Source organism: Streptopelia decaocto, assembly GCF_964273445.1.
Source record: "Streptopelia decaocto genome assembly, chromosome: 5".
NCBI lineage: Eukaryota > Metazoa > Chordata > Aves > Columbiformes > Columbidae > Streptopelia > Streptopelia decaocto.
The window spans coordinates 7,399,062-7,423,627 of NC_138659.1; the positions used below are offsets into that span (position 1 = coordinate 7,399,062).

The following is a 24,566-nucleotide window of genomic DNA, read 5'->3' on the forward strand; positions in this document are numbered from 1 at the left end:
TGTTTTCTGCAGCTACTGTAAAGGAAGCAATCAATTCTAAATTTGAGATGGGGCTTGCAGATTATATGCTCCTCCGTGACTTCTTCAGACTAATGGTGACTCTTGCTGGGGTATGGTCAACTGGAAGGACAGGTTTCCCTAATAATCTTTTCTGGAGCGTGTTGTCTGGAAAATGTTAGAATATACTGAAAACCTCTTTATTTTAGACATTCAACAATCACTAAAAATGTTTGACAGTATTAAATCACAATTCTCTGGTAAATGTACTAGGTGAGTGCAACAGCACTTATCAATTTGACATGTATTTGTAGCAGTTGCTACTTTATGTGCAGGCAGCAGTATTTCTGAAGGCATAGAAGTCAGTGCAAGTTCTTAGGCACCTTGTTTTTTTTCTCTCATTATTCGATCTCAGAAACAGCTAGTGAAGGAGAGTCTCCAGTGCCTTCTTGCTCTCATCTGAACAGTGAAAGCTCTATCCAAGAAGATCTTGGCAGTCTGCCTGCTGAGTCGGTACCATCAGAGACTATGGGCCATGAACGGCCAGAAAGCCCAGATCAGAGTACAATTAATGAAGAAATGGTTTATTCTGAAGACTTCAAGTCCTCTACCCCCCCCGGCAAACTTGTGAGTGAGATTTTTATTCTGTATATATTCTTATGCTTGTGAAAGGCTACCAGACAAGTAGTAAATATAGCCACCCCAGCTGTCCAAGCAGAGATTATAAACTGTTCTCTGTGTTTGCAACACCATTTTACATTACTGTGAATAAACGTTGCGATCAGATATGTTCATTGAAGTCTTGAGGAAATATTCCTTCAGTACAGAGTTTAGGTATTTTTGAACTTGTGGGTAATCTTGCAAAATGTTTTGCGTATTCACGTAGGTATGCAGTATGAAGTGGTGGAACACTGACCCAGTTTACCAGTGTGAATTAGCTGTAGGCTGGCTCGTTACTTGTATAAATTCTTTGAGGCCATGGAAACTATGCTCTGTTTTTCCGCGTTGCTTTACTTGCAAGTAATGTATCCCAAAGTATAGCTATAGGATGAAGAAGCAGAGCTGTAACGTCATGCACAATCCTTTTGGTTTCAGATATGTCTGCTTCCAAGCTAATTCTGCTTATTGTTCTGTTCCAACTGTTATTTCTACTTGGTAATTTTTATGAGTTTCATCCTGATAACTTTGCCCTGTGCTCAGTGAGACAGAAAACACAGTGTCTGTGGGGTGAAAGAGCTGCTCATCTAGGCTTGTTACAAATACTTTATTGGAAAGTTTGCTGAGAAGGTAGTGAGGTAAAATGTCTAATACATGCTAGAGGTTGTGTTCATGGTCTATGAAATGTTGCAACAGTAAGAGCATTTTGGAAGAATATTTGCTTTTAAAAATCTTTTGCAAGGCTACAGAGAAATAGTGCTCTGTTGTTTTACTGGTTTAGAATTACACCTTGCACCCCTGACATGAAATGCTTGTTTTGGTGTCCCAGATATATTTAGTATGTGTTGGTATAGCTGTGTTTGTTACCAAATAGGATTACATAAACTGTATTGAACACCTATGAGTCAGAACCATGTCAGTTCACTTAGGTGAATACTCTTGGTTACATAGTGTAGTCTAAGCAGGTTTGCCGAAATCAAAACTCGAAGTAAACAGTCAGTTATTACTGCTCTTGGTATTTTTCTTTTATCGTCTGGCAGACTAAGATGAAATTCTTCTTAAAATAGCTGGACAGGGACCACTGCTTATGAGGAGTTCTCTAGTTGTGCTCTTCTTTCCATGTTACCAGTTCCTGATGACAATGATCTCCTACTTTCAAACTGAGCTTTACAAGGAATTACTTATTTGACCTTTTCTTCTCCCAAAGTCTCCTCCCAAAAGCAGCATATCTGTATCAAAGCAAGATTCCAGCAAAGGCAGCCACCGAACTGGAGGACAGCTTCGTTCACCTGTGAAGTCTCATCAGATATCTTACAACTGGTCTGATGAATCTTTATCTGTGACACAGTCAGGTAAGTGTAATATCTGCTTGGGTTTAAATTGCTTTTCTCAAAGCTTTTGCTTTTAACAAGTAAATTCAAAATGCAGACATAGATGTGAGGAGGCAGACAGAAATTCCTGGAAATTGCCAAGGATTTTGTGGGAGTATTTTCCCATGATGTAGTTTCAGACTTTCTTAAGCTGAAGTGTTCAATGTAAGAAGGTCTGTATATTCTCTGTATTATCTCTTCTTTTAGAAAGAAACAGCTTCCTGCAAACAGCTATGCAGAAGATAAGAGCCAATAGTTACGGTGGTCCTAGCATTTAGAAATACTAAGGTTAGCTGTGCTTTTAAGAGGTGGCACTGCTCCACCCACCCCTCCTGTTGTAAGAAAGCGGAATATGGTTCAGCAGCACACAAACATGATCATCCTTCTGAACACATCCTGGCTCTGGGAGCAGGACAGCTCTGGTATCAGGGCAGGACGAGCGAGCCCGTTGGACCTGCGCTGGCGTGTGCAGAATAAACAGATGATTCAGGACATAAGTTCTTATTTTTGGAGGAGGGTTGGAACTGTGTGCAGTAGAATAGGGGCTAAGATTGCATTTTGAGTGATAAAACACAAGATCTACTATATGGACTTTTTATAATTTTGTATTCAATATCCAAGCTGGCCACCAGTAAATGCTGAATGAGAGAATATGAAAAGTGAACGGGTACTGAGGGTTCCTTTCCCTGCTTTGCTCTTGCAGCCTGTTAGTCATGTGGATTGCAGGGCTTCCTGAGCCACCATGCAGTGGGTCACCAGCATCAGCTCTGTTAAGCTGTGAAGTCTGTTTTGTCTGTCTCTAAAATGTCTCGTATTCCACAGTGCCGTTGTTATAGCATTGTAAAATATCTGTTAGCATTTTCCTGCTTGTTTGTGTGTGTGTTTTGTTTGTTTGTTCTTAATACCCTAAACGATTAATGAGTCTTTAGTGGAAAAAGAACTTGGTGGTTCTATTGTATGTACGGGTTGTTGGTGGTGATAGATGGATAATTTGCTGGCACGTGTACATATTTAGTCTTCATGGCACTTGACACAGAGAGCTTAATAATCTGTTACATTGGGGTTTTTTTGGTTAATATGTAAGCAAGTCCAATAGAAACACAGTAATTTTGAGGCAGCTGTTCTCCTGCTGGGTAGAGAAATGAATATGTAACACCTGCATATTTGCACTGAGTAATTTGTATTTGGATTCTGTCTAGAGAGAAGTTTGCAACACAGTGAAGCATTCAGCAACTTGATAAAGTTATTTTCAAGTTCTGACTGAGCAACCACATAAGAAAGCCATTATGAAAAGTAGATCAGGCAACAGTGGTCATGAAAATAAATTTTATAAGAGGTGGGAGGCCAGTCAGGATGGTGCTGGTTTCACAATAAATCATTCCATTGTCAAGAGACAGATCTTCCAAGCTGCTGAGTAGTAACGAAGTCATCGCTATGTCATACGTAGACAAGATCATCAAAGATGAAAGCATGTGCGGATCTTTCCCTTATGAGTTGATCAAGAAAAGCCATAATTACGTAGTGGTCACTTACTATTTGGGAGGAGTCATTAATTATAGTGGCATCATAAAGTACTGATTAGCAAGTGAGATTCCATTCTTTTAGTGCTGTCGTCGTTGTCCTTTTTTTTATTTTGATTCTCTAAATGGTTAACAGCAGTTGTTAATGGAAGAAGAATACAGTACCTTGATTGTATTTACTGGCTGTTGCTGATGATGAAATCTTTCATTAATGGTGGTTTGTCGTCTTGAGAAATGCGATTGATTAGCAAAATGTGCAACTGTTCCTACTAGCTGGCCAAATAATACTAGGGACTTACTCTCGAGAATGTTCACTAAAGCAATTGGTGTTTATGAGCATCCAAGCCTTTTGGTCGAGAAAGCGTTATAGGGAATATTAAGCATTAGAAAATCAAACTGGCCAAGATCCTTCTTGTAGGAGCTGCAGCTCCTGCTGTAGAAGAGGGAGGGGAACATCAACCCCAGGGCGAAGCTCCAGTAAGACTATGTCAGTTAAATATTTTGAAGAGTTTTTGATACTTAATTGTAGTAGCACCAATCTGGGACAAGGATCTTGTTTTGCACTATGTTGGCATACATTTAAAACAAGAAACAAGTGGACATACTTGGGCGGGCAGAAAAGAATAAGTAATGAGAAACTGAGGTAGACTCGATATGAAGTCTGAGAGACACAGAGATTATTACAGTGTCCCAAGGGAAAAGAGGGCAAAATATCCTCAGAAGGACTGAAGACCGGGTTGCAGGGAGTTCTGGGGATGCATAGAGAGAAATTGAGGAGATCTTATTAAAATTACTAAGGATAATGATTAAGAAAAAAAATGTTCAGGTGGAAAACAGTTACAGTCAATAATGGCATTATAGGAGGATTTGTAAAATTGAACCTGGAACAAAGATATACCAAGTATCTTTGTATAAGCTATTATGGAGTAGCCCAGCACATGTCTAAGCTCAACAGTACCCCCATTCACCCTGAATAAATTGACATCCTGAGGCCTGACAACTGTGAAGGTCTCTGCATTGTTCAAAGTGACTTTCCTCCCAGCTGTTGACCAGTCAGTTCTCTATTCCATAGATCGATTTAGTCAAGGTGGCAGGAAATCTAAATGGGCCAGAAACCTAAACTTTTTTTTGGAGTCCAAATCCAAGTGAAATTCTCATCAATGAAATGTACCCTGTAACATGAAACCATGTATTATGATTGTAAACAAATATTTCATATATATTGTTGGTATGCATCTTTGAGTTGTCATATTTTTAAACATGTCAAAACCAATTAATTTCTGCAACAGCTAACATGATAAGCAGTTAATGAGGTAGCAGCATAAACATGGTGTTTGATGTGAACAAGTTTGGTAACGAGTTATGTATCAGAGCCTCTCTTCTAAATTAAATAAGATGCAACACTTTTTCATATGTTATATAGTAGTGTTATGAATCTGAAATCCCACTTTAAGAGTCTTGTTATGTTAAGATTAACATGTTGGATTAAATAGATATTTTGCTTGAACCATGTTTTGTATTTACTAAATGACTGTTCAGTGCTTTACATAGAACTGTTTTGTGAGGCGCAAGCTTACAGAGACTAAAACTAAACTTTTTCAGAAACCACATCTGATCAAAGTGACATTGAAGGACGGATCAGGGCCCTGAAGGATGAACTACGGAAAAGGAAGTCTGTGGTTTACCAACTGAAAAAGGAACAGAAGAAGAGACAAAAGGAGAGACTGAAGGCCCAGGAAGCCAGTTTGATCAAACAGCTGGAGGTTAGGAACACAGTGCAGTAAAATATTGCTAGCCTTGGATAAATCATTATAGTATGGATGTTGTTGGCAGAATATTGTATCAACAGCTGTGAAAGACACGTTATTGTGATAGAAGTGTGACTGTGCTCTGGCTATTTAACTGTTTTCAATAATGAACAGAGCTTTGAGGCAAAAATTCCATTGCCTTTTAAAATTTATATCTTTAATGGGTTACTAGCAGCATTCAGGGGGCTTATGTATGTATACACATTAGTATCTTAGCTTGGATTAAAGAGTGATGCTCATGTCACTTGTTTTAGAAAGTAAAGTATTAAAATTTCTGGCATTCACAGCTGTAGACCCTTAGGAAGTTAAATAGATTGCTTTGCAGAGAAACCAAGTGTATTCTTTATTCATGTAATAGGTTTTGTCATGGTTTAGTAGACTAACAGCCTGTTTCCCATGTGCAGTCGTATGATGAGTTTATCAAGAAGACGGAAGAAGAACTGAGCCAAGATCTGGAGACATCACCAACAGCCAAACCTCAGATTAAAACTCCATCCTCAGCTGCTGCTGAAAAACCGAAGATCAAGGCACCACCGCTCCATAGGTAACTGGGATTTCTTTTTGGGATTATTCGGAAACTGGTGAAACTGCTGTTTTGGCAGAGTGCAAGGAAAGCTGGTGACTGCTCTTTAAAGCACTGGACAGGGGCAGTATTCTGTTGACCTATTTGCTGGTCTCATCAGACCCAAAATAGATAAGATGTACTGTCCCTGTAATCATATGCATCTCCCTTTTGTCTTGTCCAGCCATGTAGGTCCTATTTTCTAATTCTTTCTGAACAATAATTTTCAACTGTGCAAGAATTGAGGCAAACGGTTGTGTGGATTACAGACCTGAAAGAATTTTTTCCCCTTTTGCTCACTCATGCCTGCCACAATGTGTGAGGCAAACTGTTCCTCTCTGCAATTTAAATCTGGTTTACATCTTAGGTTTTAGAAGGCAGAGAGTTCAACTTCTGCACTTCCTAGTGTATTTTTAAGTGTTTCATTGTCTCCAGCAGATGGTGCAATTTTAGTGTATTCAAGGAAAAAAAAAGTTTTTCATTTATTTTTTTGGCTCCAAAAAAGGCTAAAGTTAGATTAGTCTTGAAAAAAAAAGAAATTCCAGGCCTCACCAAATCCTCTGTCCCCATTCCTGTTTTCTAAGGTCACAGTATGTTGACAAAGCAAACTGTTGATGTTACCATCAGTGTAGTATTATAATTATAGATGCTTGTATTTCCATTTTTATCTGTTTTAAAAGAAAAAAAACCCACACTCTAGTGTAACCATGATTCATGCAATTTGATTTTTCAAATTTAGGCCTGAGACAGCTAAAAACTGGAAATCACTGTCTGAGTCAGAGCGATCCAGAGCATCTTTGGAATCTATTTCAGAGCATGCAGGTATGTAACTGGAATAATCTGTAGTAGATGTGAAGATCTTGAACACTGACTGTCCTAAACTTCTTTAATCTTTTCATTCTTGATACAAGAAGAAAGAGCAAGATTAAGAGAGCATGCAGACTTCATAAAACCATAACCATCAAGCTATATTTTTTTTTAATTTAATAGGCTTCTGCTTTTGCTGTTTCCTATGTATTCAGTATTTAGTTTTATTCTTGCTGAGGTTTGTGTGAAGCCATAATTAGGTGACAACCTTTTTCCTTTCTTTTGTTCTCTATTCCTTTATCACTTGAGGAAAGTAAGAAAACCAAAAATAATGAAGAATTTAAGAACAGGGGATTTTTTTGAGATATTTCTTGATGTTTTGCTGTTGATCATTATCTAATCATTATCTGCCATTCTAATCTTGGTTTTATTTGCGGCTTGCAAACAAAAGCACTGAGCCCTTACGTTGGGCTCAGCATGTATGGCATTATGAAATATCGGTACAAGGAAAAGATTCGGAAAGAAAGTGTTGGAATCCTGGAACGGAAAGAACCTTGTTCCTGTTCACAGGACAGCTAGAAACATGTTTCCAAGGCACCAGTTTGTGTCTTCTTCTAGCATAGAAACCTTGACATTAATTTTGTTGCCTATTCTGCAGTTTTCAATAAAACAAGGCAGGCTGTGATCTGCTGTAATTCACTTCTTATTTTCCTTCAAGATGCTGTGTCATCAGGAGCTGAGAGATCTGCGTCTGTGCACAGCAAGAAGGTGGCTGTGACGGATGTTCATGCAGAAGAACCTTCTAGAGCATCTCCCTCGGTTTTAATGTCACCAAGAAGTTCCAGAGTAGGATCTGGTGATTTCATAGATAATGTACCCTCATCACCTCTTCTCAAAGATGTGAAAGACATCAGCAGGATATCCCATGAGTCAACAAACAATGTGGTAAAAGCATCCAATGATGAGGATACCCTCAGTCATGAATCTGAGATAGAGGAATCCATAAAGTCAGAGGAGTATGAGGCTGAAGGTTCTCATGTTAAGCCTTTGGAGAGTTCTGATGTCTTGTTGACATTAGATAAAGAACAGGAGAGCTCACTGGATATCCTTCCAAAGAAAGCCCTTCCTTCTGAAAATGAACACTCTCATAAGGAACTCTTTGGTTTGGCTTCAGAAAGTCTTCACAGTACAGATGAAATCTTAGAGCAGAAACTGACAGATAAAGATGCTGTAACTGGCCCAAGTGTAGACGAGTCTTCTCACAAACTGAGCAGATCAGCAGAGGAAAAAGGTTATCTGCTTTCAGAAAAACTCCTTAGTCAAAAGGAGCCATCATACCTTGAAGACTTTGAAGGATCCTCTTCCAGGAAACAAGCATCAGTTGAAGAAACGCTTCCTGAGGAATGTTACGAAGACGACTTTGAACCTTCTCCTGGTGAGGATGCTCAGTCAGTGGTAGAGCAGTCAGAGAACACGCAGGCCAGCAGAAGTGGATCCCCCAGCCTCAGCAGCGATTGCGACATCAGTGAATGCCTCAGTGACAGGTCCCTCTCTCTCTCTGGCAGCTTGCAGTCAGAGGAGTTATTAGAACTTAAATCCCCAACAGAACTTATAAAAAATACTGAACGCAGGGATGTGGAGCAAGAACAGGCTCCTACCGAGTCGCTATTGTGGGCCTCTGTCTCGATCGCAGAAGAAACGGATAGTTTGCCAAATTTCAACATTGGTGATAGAGTACTTGTGAGTAAAGTCCAACCTGGAACACTGAGATTCAAAGGTCTGACTAGGTTTGCCAAAGGGTTTTGGGCTGGCGTGGAGTTGGATGAACCTGAAGGGAACAATAATGGAACTTACGATGGTACTAAATATTTTGATTGCAAAGAAAAGCATGGTATTTTTGCTCCTCCTCAAAAAATCTCTCACATTACAGAAAGTATTGATAGCTATTTAGACACAAACAAAGATGAAGACTCATTCTTCAGTGATAGACTGGAGAAGCAACATAAAGCTGAGCAGCAAGACAGAATTTCCAAACCTGGCAAAGAGGATGAAAGCCAGAGCAGAGGTGCAACAGAGGACTATTTCCAGCGTAAAGCTCCTGCAGATACAGCTGTTTCAGAAGACTCAGCTGAGGAAAGGTTTGAAGAGTCATCTTGTAAAGCAAAGAGCATAAAGGAGATTTCTGTAGCTACTGAGTCACTTGCCCAAGAACAGTCAGTGGTGGATTATCTGAAGCGTGCTGTAAAAGAGGAGGACAGTCTTGCTCCTCTCACTTCTAGTGTCGTGGATGAGATTTCTGCTGTTCAGTTGGATGACATCTCAGATTTCCTTTCTGAAAAACTGGAGAGGCAGAAGACACTGGGGGAGGAATGTGCTGAGAAGTTAGATGATCTCTCTCCTGGAGTTGTGGAGAAGCCTGCAACTCCACTTCTGGATTTACTGACAAAAGAAAAGAACCAGTTAGAAGCCCAGCTTAGACTACCACTTAGAGAGGAAGAAAAGTCAAAAGACCAACTGGAAAAGGTCAGTTTGCTGACAGACAGTCTACTTAGAGATTTTTTGAAAGACACAGTCAATCAGTTACAGCAAATAAAGAAGGAAAGGAATGAGAAAATCCAGCTCAGCAACCAGGAGCTCTGTGATGTGAAGGAGGAGTCCGGAACCTCATCCCAGCAGGTAGAAAAGGAGATTCCCGACGGACTGAATAACTTTTTCCTAAGTTCTGATTTGGAAGATGAAAGAGAAGAACTTTCCTCTCCAGACATGTGTCCCAGACCAGTGAGTAACAGACATTTTGCACTGATTTTTTTAAGAATTGATTGTTCCTTTAACTGATGGGTTGAATCTGAGGAATGCGGTGTGGCACTAGTTTGTTTTCTCCCAAATTCTCTTTGATGATGTGGAGATTTCCTGTATGTATCTATCTTTCATGTGTGTTCTTGTGTATCCAAGTTCATGGTTCATTTTGGTAGCCCTACAGGTTGGAAAACGTGTTTTGGCACATGAAAGTAAAAAATACTTAATTTAGGTTGCATTATACTTACACGTTCAATTTGTATTTAAAAGTTACCCTCAGTTTTTATTCTAAAAATGGCAAAATATGATAGACTGTAAACTTACCTTTGTCTGTTCTTGATGTTAAGTAATCATCCTCAAACATAATTAGTTGCTGTGGAGGTCATTAAGGTGTTAGAGTGAACTAAACCCACTGAACTGTGAGTGGTGGCAGTTCATGCTTCCTCAGAACAACCATTAATGATACAGTTAGAGGACTTGGCCTTTCTGCTGAGGATCCCAGTAAACCTGTCTGCTTTGCCATTGAGCTCAATATATTATCCTCACAGAAAGTTTCGGCCCATTTTGCCAGTGTGAGCAATGCTCAGTCACTAAAACAGCCATCACCTACTAAAAGCTTTTAGGCTATTGCTTTAGGTCTGAGACTGCTGGTAAGTGAAAAGTTGGTGTGTCACATTATCAGTTTTTAAACCACTCAGCCCTTCGTAAACAGTTAAACATTAGGACGGACAGTGCGCAGGACACAGAGTCTTTTAAGCTCTATAGGAACCCTCTGAAAGCATTCATCAGGAGTGGTAGAAACCCCAGGTACTTCAGTCAAACCATTTCTAATGTTACTGTGGACTATTTATTATTTTTCTGAGTATTTGTGCATATATTGCCAATTACATCAGTTGAGTGTTTAAAAATGTGAGCTGAGTTAAACAACAGTGTGACACCGCTTTTATGTTTACTCTGTGGCTCCTTATTCACAGGAGAGCCCAGTGTTTGGTGCCAGCGGTCAGGAAGAGCTTGCCAAGAGACTAGCAGAGCTGGAGCTCAATCGGGAGTTCCTGAGTGTGCTGGGAGATGATCAAGACTGGTTTGATGAGGACTATGGCCTGAGTTCCAGCAAGGTCCAGCAGAAGCAAGCGGAGGAACCAGCTGTGCTGCCCAAGGTAGAACCGCAGAAAGTGCCAGCAAAGCCATGCGAGGAGCCTCTGGCCGTCCCTCACACCGCGGTGGAGGTGGAAAGCATGGTGCATGCAGCAGCTGAGCAGCTCTGGAAACTGAGACAGCTGGGGCATGATCTTCAAAGTTTCAGCCATCACACAGATCTTAGCAGTAACCTCAAAGAGCAGGACACAGACACAATAAACAAGCAGATTTATGAAAAGGTACAGTCTTCAGGCAATTTGTTCTTGTGCTTTGAATATTTACCATGAGCAACAGCAGCCTTAACTTTTACTTCTTTCTTTGTTAAGGTGGTATTTGATTTAACAAGAGAGATCTTCGGGGCAATCTTTGCTGAGGATCCTAATCTAAATCAGCCGGTTTGGATGAAACCGTGTAGGATCACGTCTGCTTACTTTCGCCGAGTAAAAGATCCAAATAATCTGAATGAAGTCAAGGTAGGAAGAAATCTTTGCCATGCAGGAAATGTGAGGTGAAAAGTATTGTACTGGCACTTGCCTAAGTGTTAAAAGATCTTAACAGGTGTATCCATCAAGAGATGAGTTGGGAAATCAGACAAATGTGAAAGGGAGTTTGTCAAAGTGGTCTTTTTTTACTCAACAGATTTTTCTCCCTGTCCTTTTGGCTGGTACTGGTTGCTTTTAAATGTTAGTCTTCCATGCAGAACTGCCAGGGTGACCTTGGTCTTATAAAATTGGGATGCTAACAGACTGCTGCTTTAGCAGATTTCAGTGGAACTGTGTGTGGGTATGTTGACGTGGATCCAACAGTAGGGTTGGGCCAAATGGCATAAGCTGGATTTTTTTTACTCGGACACACCTGTGCCAGACTCACCAAGGACAGTGGGAGTTGCCTGGAGAGACCTAAAATTTGACTGGTGAGGGTGTTGTTGAATTTGGCAAGCCAGAGGGAAGTATTCTGTTAGTTGGTGGTAGTGCTCAAGAAAGGTCAGAATCCCAAAAAGCTAGAGCCTGACTGGACCCAGGTTAAATTTGCAGGACATTTGGAAGAAAAATGGTCTCCCTGAAAGCGTTCAACGAAAGAACCTTCCATACAGCTCATCAGGACACAAATGAAGACTTCCACATGTACTGTTTCTTCTGAAATTGGGGGATTTTGACTGTATTTTGATTAACCTGCTAAAGATACGCCATGTTAACTGTCTGGAAAAGACAGAAAGAGTATCTAGATCGCTCTGTTAATTGAGAAGACTTTGAAAAGCATGTGATGGTGAAGAGCAGGGGCACAGGACACCAAACTCCCACCCTGCTTTTTGTTCATATTCTCCCATAGAATGAATTGTCATAATCTCCTGTTTGCTGTACTGTTTGACTGAAAGTTTCTGTTCTCAAGACTTTTACAGCAGTGGGTGTCATTTTTTCCCCCATTTCTGTATTTAATAATTGTTCTGCTGGTCTAATGCCACCTCTGAGATGTCCACTGTAACTTTCTTGCATATCTCATGTGTCTCTTAGCTAAACAGAAAGCTGTTATGCATTCTATAATGTGACTTTCAGGGTAGGTACTTTGTGCATACATTGCATTTCTTAGCTGAAATGTGATTTCACCTTTGCTGTTCCGTAGAGCTTCATTGCAGCTGAAGTACTGAAGTTGTTCAGCCTCAGGAAGGAGCCTAATCACAAAACAGACTGGCAGAAGATGATAAAATTTGGGCGGAAGAAACGAGACCGAGTGGATCATATACTGGTCAGTGGATGAAAATAAGCAATCATGTCAGATACTGTCCACTAGACTGAAGCGTGACATATTATTGTGTGTTTTTTCACTATTCTATCATGCTGTTTAAAGAGTACAAAGTGTGCATGAGGTCTTGATAGAACGTGTTTAACTTTAGAGAGCACCCTCTTGACATCTCGACAAAAACGAAAGTCCAATGCCAGCAAAGTAAGGTGACTTGAGTGAATTTTCTATTTGTGCCTGCTGATTTGACTGGAGGATAAATTTGGAGGATAAATTTGCCCACTCCCAAAAGTTTAAAGCATAAATTTACAGAAGGAAATACTAAAATACTTGACTGAGAGTAAACTTTTTATTTGGGAAGGGAATACATTTTTCTTGTCGCATTAATTTAAAATGTTTTTATTTTGAAGTAGCGTATTTTAACTGGAGACGGTGATACTGAGAACTTAATAGACCAGGTTGCTAACTAGATTCAACTGAAAGGTTTCAAAAGTCATTGGGTTAGAACAGCAAAGACTTTGAAGAGACGCTGTGGGACATGATAATCCCCAGTACAAGGTAACCAGACGGTAACACAGCTCCATGTTTCCTCGAGTTCGTGTCATGAACTAGTGAATGCAGCTGCCACTGGGGCAGGGACAGTTCAGTGCCAAAACTGTGTAAAATAGAGCATGTCTGGCTGTGTACTAGTTTTTGAAAGTTACTTGTATTGCAGGATGATTAACATCATTATTGGCTATAATGATAGTGAAGGTTCTGCTTGGGAATATGAGTTGTCATTAACGCTGTGCTTCACTTAATTATACCTGAAATTGATTCCACACACGTGCACCTTATAAGTACCTTCGAGTCATGGGTCGTGTGGTCTTTTAATTGCCTATTGGTGGAAGGTTTCCAATACAGGCTTTTTCCCAGGGGTTTCATTTTAATTGTATGTAAACAGAATATCTGTGTATAGGACCTGCATATCCTAGGACACTTCATTCTGGGATTTGGAGGCTGTTAAAGCATGCACAAAAAAGTCTTATGTTTAGATCCCTGAGAGAACTAGTAGTACAATTAGTGTGCTTGTGTACCAATTTCCTAATTTATTTGAACCATACCTGGAAAGAGATTCATGACTGGAAAAATTGTTCCAGTTGAAGGTATCCACAGTGCTTCAGGTGGAATAAGTTTGAAGTTCAGACGATCTGGTCTGTGATTTACATGCAAACCTAAACATCAAAGATTAATGGAGCTGTGACAAGTTTGGCTTAACAAATAATGTGTGTAATTTTATTTCGTTCTCACAAGAATACAATAGTAAAATTTTAGCTGAAAACTGGGAATAACAGTGAAGATTACAGCATGCCATGCTTTAGGAACAAGGAGGCCTCAGTGGCATTCTAACAAATTTATACTGTGATGTGAGACACTATCAGAGAAGTTTCTAACTGAAAACCTAAGGAGATAGTCTTCAATTTCTCTTTGTTTTACTAAAATCTCTATAAAACATGGAAGTATCTGGATAGCTTTCTCTGTCTCCTAGTCAGCCTCCAACCTGTGCTTAAGGTCATGAGCTCTGTGATAACACAAATCCAAGGTCCTAAGTGGATATACAGGTCTGTGCAGGATCTGCTGCCTGTCTGCTAGTGACTCATGGTGTAGCCCTAAAATGAGAGGGTAGTTTGGGAGTTTTACAGATTTTGTTTAAAGACTATTCAAGTAGTACAATGCAGCAAGTTCCTGAGAGAGAAATCAAGACTTTTTTGGTTCTTTAGAAATCACAGTTGAAAACTCTTTGTTCAAGTTTTTGTGAAGATTTAGCCAATATGCACCTCTTACAACGTGCAGGGGATGTCACGTAAGTACATATATGAGCTGATTGTTTCTCCACATTTCTTTTCCTGCTTATAAAGACAAATACTGTTAAAATAAAACGTGGTTTTTTAAAGCAGCGGTAAACATTATTAGGCTTCTATTATTTGCATTTAAACATTGAGCACAGGTCCTTCCCAGTTTCTTCATTTCCCCTTCAAGTAAAACCAACCTTGAAATTAGATTTCTTTTGAGGCAAGTATTTATTTTTAGTGACTTTGAGAGGAGTGAACACATCTGACCCAGAAGCCAGGTATGACCAGGGTAGGGGGTTCAATACAGAGGAAGGGGAGTCTGTTGTATACCTTCTCCAGTATAGTAATGATTTTCAAATAGTGGCATCGCCTGCCTGGACAGTCGAGCAGCTCTAAATCCAGGAGCCATGGCTGTTTGCTGAATTTCTTTCTGTTTATTCTGAAGGAACAGGGCAAGTGTCATGCTGTTGTGCTCAGCTTTATCTCTCCCTGGTTACCCCTGGATGTGTCTTTCTGGGTTTATCATACTAAACCCACTTCCTGGCAGTCCTTGTCTCCACCAAAGCTGATGCTCTCGGGGATGCTGAGTCCTGTGGTGACTGCAATCAGCCAGCACACCTGCTGGAAAATAAGGGGAGAAGAGGATGGATTAGACCTTCATGTCCTTGCTCTGCCTTGATCTTTGCTACTTTCACCAGTCACTGCGTCTTTAGTTGATTTTCACTCTCGTCTGCTTGTTTCCAGCATTGACAGAAACATAATTAGCCATGTTTTTTTGCCAGTGATAAAAACTCCGCCTTCCTCTCCTCTTTTTTTGCAGCGTTGTTAACTTGGATCAGTCACCTCTCTCCTCAGACAGCATTTATAATGGGATTTCTTCTGAGAGTTCTCTGGTCTGCTGGGTAGTTGCTCCAGTTGTTTTTCAGCAAATCTTGGCTTTCAGTAAACAGGCACAGCTTTTCATTTATGAAGAGCTACTTTGTTTAAAATCAAGTTAAAGGAACGTGCAGGTGTTTGCTTCCTTCTCATGCCCCTTCGTGTTTCCACCTTTATCGCATGTATGCTGTCTGTGCTTTAGGGGAGATTCTCAAAAGTACACGTAGGCTGACATGCTGCATTTCATTACATCAGGGCTGCCTGCACCTTTCAAAACCTCTGTGAAGTACAGCAAGAACCCTCATATCTCCTTATTTAAGTTCAGGTGCTAACAACAGATTGTTTCCACTACCTTAGCTCTTAATCCAAAACTCGCTGTGCTGATCTGTTTGCACAAACTCTACCACTGCTTTGCCCTGCCACCCCCCCTTCTCTTTTATCTGGAGCTTTAGAAGAAAAAGCTCACACAATGCTGCCAAACCTCAGTGTTTAGCTTTCACACCCGAGAAGCTCACCAACAGAGCGCTGAAATTCAGGACTTGATCTTCTGACCTGTTGACTTAAGGACTAGAATGTTTCTTTCCATGCAGTCTGAGCTCTGCGACAAAGCAAAGCTGGCTTGATTGAGAAGCCTGAGATCTAACCCAAGGGGAATGCGGCAGTAAGAGAAGAATCAAAGCCTGCTCGTATGCACAGTTGTGCGTTTTAAGATTTTCAGGCACTCTGAGCGTGCAGGCTGGTGAGAATGCACCTGCTTGCCTTTCTCCTGCTGGCGTTATTCCAAGGAGTAGTGTATTCCTGGGGGTTTTCTTGTACTTTTCAGTCTCCAAGTGATCTATTTACTTCTTAAATGTAGTTTATTTTGCAAGCATTCGTAGTTCTGAATGGGAACCTTCAGAAATGAAACTTACTAATTCACTTTCTAAAGTTTCCTTCAGATGATATTCTTTGAAGTGTTGTTTTTTGGGTATTGTGGTATTTATCAGGCAGCCAGTGGAATCATGCTACCTCGTTACCTCCTGATTTTTCTTTTGTGCACATGCCCACTTCTTTCTCAGTGTTTAAAAAGAAGTCAAAGCACACAAAACCCATACTATGCAGCCTTCTGCATTGCATCACTATTTCTCTTTTCCTGTAGGATGGAATTCAGTTTCATTAAAACTGGTGTTTTCCTGACTTTTCCCACGTGCAGTTTCTCTCTGGTAACAAATATGTGAAGTTTGACTTTTGTCATGAGTACAAGGACTTAACCACTGTGCACGTACTGAAAACAGTGCAAAGCCCACTTCCGCGAAAGCCACAAGAGTTGTTTAATATAAGCCAAATATCAGCAAACTGTCTCCATTGCTTAGAAGCAGTTTGTAGTAATACAGCAGATGGATCACACGTTTCCCAGACAAAGCAGTCGCAACTGCCTTGGCTCAGCCGTCTGCAGTGCAGGCTGCAAAGCAGCACAGCAGTTTCCACACGTGTTCTGAATACACTATAAACAGAACTTGCCTGCAGCTGCAAATTGTGTATTCTCATAGTTTTGCAGAAGTATGCTGGAGGAAGTCCTCCTGATGCCAAAGGAAATTGTGTGCTCTGCGTCTGAGAAAGAGGGGAATGGTAGAGGCAAGAGAAGATTAATCACTGATACTTTTTTCCTTCTTGATTGTTTTGCTGCTGTTTAACATCCAGCCTTTCTCTACCTGGATCAAGTTACCTTGTCCTCTCCTGTTTACTTGTGTTTCTTTATCCCACGAATCTCTTTTTTTCCCCTCCTGGAGCACAGTAAAGGAACTGTCACAGCACGTTGTCACAGGTGAGACGGAATAAAGAGCAGCTTGGTGTGGATCTGGATGTTGGGGTTTGTTTAAGGGCCAGTGAAATCGGAGCTTTTAACCTGCTTGATTATTTCACTCCCTTGTTTCCCCCCAGCTCCAGTGTTAGGTTCACTGGGTCCTGACTTCCCCTCCCAGCAGGGCGGTCACTGCTGGCCTGGGGGGCCGGACAGAAGATCGTATCAGTCGCTATTGTGCAACGGCTCCTGGTTACCAGTGTTTTCCCCATTTTCAGGATCTTTCCTCCAGCCAGGATCTCCACCTTCTCTCTTTGGGACCCCTATTTTCTTTTCCAGACCACTTCTGCTTTTTGGCACCACCTCTTTTTTCTGTGATCCCTTTCTCTTGCTTTTCCTCATCTAAATACTCTGTGACACAGGCACACAATACGTGATCAACCTCCAAACTTGTGCTTCTACCTTCTGCCTCTTCACTGATGGGAGGACTGGTAATATTTGGGACACGCTGCTGTTGTTTAGTCCAGGGTTTATCAAAACTTACAACCAGCACACACAGGTTGCAGGCAGCAAGCTTCCTCTTGAGAGAGTTCAGAACTCTGTTTCAGACATTCACCCCCATGTAAACTTACAATTTATCTGACATTTTAAGTTGCTTTTCAACAATAGCACTCATTCAAAGCTCGACTGCCCATATTGTCGCTCCTTCCTTATTAGTAAGAAGCATAATGAAGCCATTACACCTCGTCTTGGACAGCACTGTGGGAAATGAGGGCTGTGCCAAAGCAGAGTGCTTGCTGTGATGGTGCAGAGATTCGTAAGCACGTAGCACGACTCCTCCAAGGCTGTTTGCCGGGTGAGATCTCTGCCTCTCTCCCCAGGCTCTCCTCAGAGCGGGAGAAAAGAGCTGTCAGACTGAAACCCCGCGTATAACTGAAGCTTTATGAATGGCTACGAACCCTGCGGCTGTGCCGGTTCCCTGGGGTTCCCCTGGCAGCCTGTTCTTGGGCTTCACGCCGTGTTTGGGTTATTGAATCATCATTATGCCACAGCAGCTGTCACCCTCAGAGGAGTTTCTGGGTGGTTTAGCTTCAGGCGAAAGAGGGAGGGAGGGTGTTGGGGCTGAAGCTCTTGTACTCTCTATAGATAACAACACCATTACCTATAGATAGTGGATTAGTGGATTTTCAGTATGTTTTAACCTTGGTTTGGCAGAATCTAGGTGCCTGGCCTGCTTGTCTGTGTGGACAGTGTTTGTATTTGAGTATTGAGTATGTATTTGAGTTCAGAGTGTAGGATCAGAGGAGCTTTCTGCTGAAGCTGAGCAGAGAAATAGCTTTCTGCAGGTTTTCTTTGTTATTTTAAATATAAGGGATGTTTGCACCCACTCTTTCCTTTCTCAAAAGTTTGAGCTTTGTTAGGATGTATCTGTAATACTAAAATGGTTACTTAGACACATTTTTAATAACTTTAATTAGGGATGTCCAGTTTGGAGAGACTGTCTATAAAACTTGATTTGCTGAATGACATTATATATTTCCATCTGTTACTAAAACACATTTTTGCCAGTGACCAGTAAAACAGGATTTTACTTGTCAACGCTTTAGGAATAGAAGGAAATAAATGCTCTTTGAGTTACTCTTCTAGATGTAGTGGTACAAAATTCCATTTGTAATAATGCCGTCAAATCCAACAAAGTATGGAGAGTATTTGTGCAAATGAGTTGTAAGACAACACATGCCAGCATTTTGTCTTCCTATGCAGAAGAATTGGAGAAGTTAGTTATTTGCTTTAGATTTTCTAATGGTTATTCAAATAAATGGGACTGCAGTAAAGTTTTTTTCTTTTTTCTCCTTCCCCTGCCTTTGCATGATTTCTTACCAGTTTAATCTGCGTGGAATCAGCTGCTTGCAAATACACAGTTAGGGACTTCTATTAGAGCTTCTGCTGTTGGGCAAGAATACCCCATTAACTGAGTTCTTTCAAGTGAAAAACTTGAGCAGGAATGTGAAATCTTTTTAAATGGATACAACAGTGAAAGGTAGAAAACGTTCATACGGTGAAACAGCCTGGTTCAAACAGATCTGTGTTCATTTTGCTATTCCAAGCGCTTCCTGTAATCTCCCGCAAAGACAGATACGTTGTTGGCAGTCGCACGCTGGTTTGGACTTTTTCTGGAACTTTGCAGGGGATATTATCCTAGAGCAACTGAATTGTAACGTTTCTTTTGCCTTTTCCTTTCAACCTCCCAGGTGCAGGAACTTCATGAGGAAGAAGCACAGTGGGTGAACTACGATGAGGATGAACTGTGTGTGAAGATGCAGCTGGCAGACGGGATCTTCGAGGCCTTAATCAGAGACACAATCGACGTGCTGAACCAGATAACTGAGAAACAGCGGAGGTTGCTGCTTGTCTGACAGCGCTGAAAATAAACTTAGAGCTTCATAACCGCTGCGTCACGGGCCTTTCTGACTCCTGACGCACTCTTCACCCTGCGAGCGCTGCTGCTGGACTTCCACGCGTGGGGTTTAAAGGCAGTTCAGACGTCATTAAAGGAATCTGGATTTGCGTCCGCTGCCCCTAGAGACCTCACACCGGATTTATTGTTTGGAACGAGCTGATCCTTCACTCGAGGCCATGTTGTGGAGAACCCAAGACTGTTCGTGTGCCAACACAGTTATGCCACATAACTGTCAGCGGCTGTCTGCGGCCCTGGCCTGGGGCTTTGACACGTTCGGCTCGTGCTCTGAGAGGGTGGGATTTAGTTGGGATATTGGCTGTTTTGCCGGAAAGACTGTCAGCCATCAGTACTCAACTTGTCTTTAGAAATGTGAGTGATTTGGAGAAGAAACGGTTTGGTCAGGTTTTAGTCATAAATGGAGACTTAGCGTACTGAACAGTGTTATAATCTTAACACCTCTTCTCTGGCAACCCTAACAATGTGCATCAAGTTTCTTCTGCTCCAGAGCCCATTTAATTGTCTTCTCCGTGAAGCTGGTTTTTATCTTTCTTCTGTGATGTGGTACCACGTATGGTGCCATCCAGTCCAGGGAAATTAGATTACGTTGCTTCCTGCATTCAAGTAAGGAATTACTGCTGCTTTTCCTATGTAACTTGCTTCAAGTCCTGAGGTGGAGCAACATAAAGGCCGCCTAATGTCAAGCGTGACAAATGAGCCCGTGGACAACTTTCCTCCTACCGTGTAGCACTTCTTCTCCTCCTGGAGCACCACTTGCTCCCAGATAATGGATACTCAGGATTTTCTCAGGCATGAGACATGCAGGAGTGGAAAGCATCTCCTCACAAAAATTTGGCCTTCGATCCCTCAGCTTCCTCCCTTACTGTCACCTAATGAATCAGAGAAGCTGTTACTTGAACAATTAAGGGAACAGAGTGTATTCACCAAAGAAAGTGGTGTCCAGTGCTTGACTTGTCTGCATGTTTTGCGCTTGTGGGTTTTTTTATTTATTGTCAGATAATTTATTAAGTGGGTTATAGGAGAGTGTCCTGTGCAGTTGGCTGCACTGTCTTGTATTTTAAGACAGCTAAACTTGAAAAAGCATCTCTTCTGGAAGCTTCCAGAGCCCCATATTCTTCGCACAAAACCTCCAGCTTCTTGGGGCAGATACAGGGGGATAAAGATTGGAAGAACCAAACCTCAGTGACCGGGGGTGGGAAGCAAAGGCAGGACTAGGAGTGGAGCTTCACCATGCCTGGTTTGGAGACAATGGGAGAGCTGAGGGGACTGAGCTGAAAAATTATGTGAAACTTCCCTGCTCCGTCTGTTCCCTTCCTTTCCCAGAACTTCTAGGCCATGAGCAGCTCTTACATGGTTGATTCGGTGCCGTGTTCAACCACAGTGTCCTTCTTCTGAGTGTTCATCCGTAACCTGTCCCTCCCATCCTTGTGTTGGTCTTGGAGGAACACAGACAACCTGGGGTCTAATGTTGATGCCTTAATAGTGAATGTCCCTGTTTGCTAACCCTGGGACAAGACCCAGAGAAGACTCAGATTCTCCAGACACGCTGGGCTGCAGAAAGGCACTTGGAAGCCCTCAGAGGTGCACCAAAGATGCTGCAGCCCACAACAGGCAGGGCAGGGAGATCTCTACCATTTTGTTCATCTGCTTGGTTCTTGAGCTTCCTGCTCTGCATACTGCTGCTACTGCAACATTTTATTTTCCACCTTTTTGATTTCTTTTTGAAAGCTATCATTGGAATATTTGCATTTTGCACGACACACAGCTGGTAGTTCTTCAGGGACAGCACTGGGAAATGCTGGATTTGTTAGAGGTCCATGGAGTTTCTCAGATGTGGTATTGCCAGTGCCTCACTAGCGAGTTAATGGTGAGCCATATTCATGGGAGCTTAATGAGTGGAAGAACAAGAAGGAGGTCATGGTTTATAGGAACACCTCCAACGGGCACTCGTGTGTCTGTCCTGCAGTAGTGGCCCGTCTGGCTGGCTGGAAGTCAAATGGTCTTGGTGGAGCATTGTTCAGCTTTTTTTTCCGAAGTGATTCATTTGTCCATGTAAAACGTGATGCTGAACGAAGAAGCTCTTGAATGCTTAAGACAGAAGCAAACTGAAGCTGCTGCATTTAACCAGCATGGTGTCACCGATTGGGTCACCACCTCAGATTCCCTTTCCTGGGTGTATCTCCTTCAATAGCTAGGATTATTTTTATAGGTAGCAATTACGGAAATAAGGCAGAAACCTGCAGTGTAGGTTTGTGGCTGGAGTATCAGAGAAACCAAGTTCGTTTCCATTCTGTAGATAATGTGAGCAGTGTTGGGGAGATTGCCCCGCGTCCCCAAGGCTTTTTGGCTGTTCTGTGGGGCTGGCGTGGCTTCTCTGGTCTGTCCGCCAGCGGGGGAAGGTTGTACAGTTGTCCAGCCAAGGCACTGAGGATCATCGGAGGTCATATGCCTGTTAGTACCCTCACGAGAAGCTGTAACTGTTTTGACAGCTGTTTGGGCAGAATGAAGCTTTGTCCGAGTAGTGGCTTTATTCCTTTGCCAACATCCCTGTTTATTTTTGGTAGCAATCCTTACTAGGAGCAACCCTAAAAAGACTTGAACATACATGAATTATCTTCTCAATACCTCAAGTGTGTTGAGTTGCTTTGCGATGTGTGTCTACTCAAAACCTCGAGTGTGTTGAGTACTTGTGGACTGATGATGATCTGTCTGTGGCTGGTAACAAGGAGGTGTGGGGAAGCCTGGAGCCTCACAGACAGAGGCTGAATCCTCTATTTCTATCTCCCCAGCCTTCCCATTACAAGAACAAGATGATATTTCTGGGTCCTGGTTATCGTGGTGCAGCCAGGTGAGAAGATTCAGGGCTGAGACATTTTTCTGAGAGCCGTGAGCTGTTTGGGGCAGCGGCTGTTGTCATGGGGAGAAGCGCTTCCCTCTTTGGAAGGATCTCAGTGCTGGGTGGCAAAGCCCAGGCTGGTGAGGACAGGGAGGATCACAGCAGGATGGTCCCTGAGCCGAGCTGGGGAATTATCAGTGCTTCTGCCTTGTTGCTCACAAGGTGGAATGAGAGATTGAAAAATCCCGTCTTGTTCACTTTCCTTTCTTGAAAAAGTGGCCTTAGCTTTTTGCAATACTTGAATAAGTGTGTACCTGCAGAAGATCTTCAGTAGCACAGTGACAGAGACCTTTTAAGTGACTATTCTGTGAGGAACTGCGTGCGGTTCCGACTTTCGTATCCCTTTGCTACCTTAAGAATATTAGAAAAATAAAATACTTTTCAGCAGAGCAACAGTTGAATCTTATAAGGTATTTAGTGCATCTGAAGTGTTTACAAATCAACTAAAATGGAGATAAGCAAACTATTGAACTTATTTGTAATTTAAACATTAAATGCAAAAATGTATACAGATGAAAGAGGAATACTGTAATTAACTTGCATTTACTAGTTTTTTTCCTTGACTTTGCAGAGCCTTTTGATACACATTTGCAAAGCCGCCTTTTGGGAGGCTCCGTCTCCTTGCGTACTGTGTTGTGGAGATGCTGAAAAGAATCCCGTTTACTGTGTATGTGTAAATAACCTGGTAACTTGGGGTTTGGGGCCAGTTTCAGCTGACGTTCACATCCAGAGCAGCTTTGCACAGTAGGCAGACCCAAGGATGTGGAGGTTTGGGGGTTTTTTTTGTAATTAAGAACTGTAAAATAACCAGGGTGGTCCCTGTGTAAACCAGTGTAAATATCTTTGGTAACTAAAATGTACTTTAAGAGGACAAAATCTGTAAATAAACTGATTTATAAATTAATCTTGTTTCCTGGTTTGTTATAAAATGGACTTTTATAATTACCCAAATGGTTGCTAATTCTGAAGGTGTCCTGGAGATTTGTCCCTTGTATGTTCCCCTTTCTGTCTGATGCTGTACTTGGGATGCCAATCACAGCCCACAAAATCCCATTAGAGTTGCCTTAATTATAATAATAAGGTTATTAGAATTTCCTTATTGTTAAAGCCGAGTATTGATAAAAGCAAAAACAGAAAACAGCATTGTGTAATCACTGCGGGAGTGCACTGCATGATCGGTGGGAGAATAATTACTCCTTGCACACGTTTATTTTAAATAGGTTTTAAGAAGTCAGGGTTTGAAACATTTTGGGGAGTAAAAAAGCTATTTTTGCGCTAAACAACAGTATTGCGATTAAGTTATTCAGATTCTTTGGATCCTTCAATAGGCTTGTGAATTGTTACAGCTGCTGTGACTGATCTCTTCTTTGCCAAGGGAGCAAATGTTGCTCCCTGGAAACTTAATGTGTTGGTGGAGCTTTCCTAAATCTTTTCTGTTTGCTTTCCAGATAAAAAAATAAATAAAACAATTCCCTATTTAAGGCGTGAAAGGCCCTGGAGCCCTGCAAGAGGACGGCCGAACGCTCGCGGTGCCAAACCACAGGCGTGCGGGCACGTGGCGAACGAGTGGCAGCGTGAAACGTGTGAGACCAGGACCTGGCGTGTCGGCGCTGTGGCTCCTGCACCTCTGCTGCGCTTTGCTGCCGGTTTGTGCCGCGCAGCCCTGCACAAAAGGTTTCGCTTTCTGTTTGTTACGGACATCTACAAACCCCAGCGTTGGTCTTTCCAGCTCGGAGGATGCTGTGTGGCAGTCTGCTCTGTGAGAGGCATATAGATCAAATAGGGTGATTTGTGTGAACAAAACGGGCGGTACTCCGTGCTGAGCATTTTTTGCTCTTTTCCTTAGTGGAGGTGCCTCATCCTGGAGGACTTTGCTGCACTTGGACTGTCATTGTGGAAGCAGCTTTGCTGCGGGGCCAGCATGCGGTAGGAATAGTCCTCAGCGTGCCGGGAACCCCGTCTGCAGCCTTCGCACAGGCAGAGAAGCTCGTTGGGGGTTGAGCCGGCCAAAGCACGGCGGTGGGTCCTTTGATGTCCAAAGGGCTGAGACAAAGCGGTGCCGCAGCCTCTCTGCTCTCATTACCGAGCAGCAGGAGAGCATCCGTGCTGCAGCTTTCCTCACCCTGCAGCGATTTTTTGCTCTGCGAGTCATATGTTTTTGGACAGCGGTCGACTTGCAGCTGTCAGCATCCGTCCCTGGATGTGGCTTAGAGTGCATTTCACATTAAAAAAAATAGAAAAGAAGAAAGTCTATGCTTCTCTGGCTGAAGAACTGCCTTCCCTTTCAGAACGGCTGGAGAGATGGGAACGCT

At 42.1% G+C, this 24,566-nt stretch overlaps 1 protein-coding gene across 12 annotated transcripts in view; it reads left to right on the forward strand.

The window, feature by feature from the left end:
* CEP350 (centrosomal protein 350) overlaps positions 1-23,158 on the forward strand; it is a 74,532-nt gene extending 51,374 nt beyond the window's left edge. For all 12 annotated transcript variants that reach the window (XM_082054079.1, XM_082054090.1, XM_082054084.1 and 9 more), the window contains 10 exons: positions 413-624; positions 1,862-2,006; positions 5,147-5,307; positions 5,757-5,896; positions 6,654-6,736; positions 7,440-9,499; positions 10,492-10,893; positions 10,981-11,127; positions 12,275-12,397; positions 19,132-23,158. In XM_082054079.1, coding sequence (XP_081910205.1) covers positions 413-624; positions 1,862-2,006; positions 5,147-5,307; positions 5,757-5,896; positions 6,654-6,736; positions 7,440-9,499; positions 10,492-10,893; positions 10,981-11,127; positions 12,275-12,397; positions 19,132-19,296 — 3,638 coding nt within the window. In that variant the 3' untranslated portion in view covers positions 19,297-23,158. The remainder of the gene's footprint in view (positions 1-412; positions 625-1,861; positions 2,007-5,146; positions 5,308-5,756; positions 5,897-6,653; positions 6,737-7,439; positions 9,500-10,491; positions 10,894-10,980; positions 11,128-12,274; positions 12,398-19,131) is intronic.
* The last annotated feature ends 1,408 nt before the right edge of the window (positions 23,159-24,566 follow it).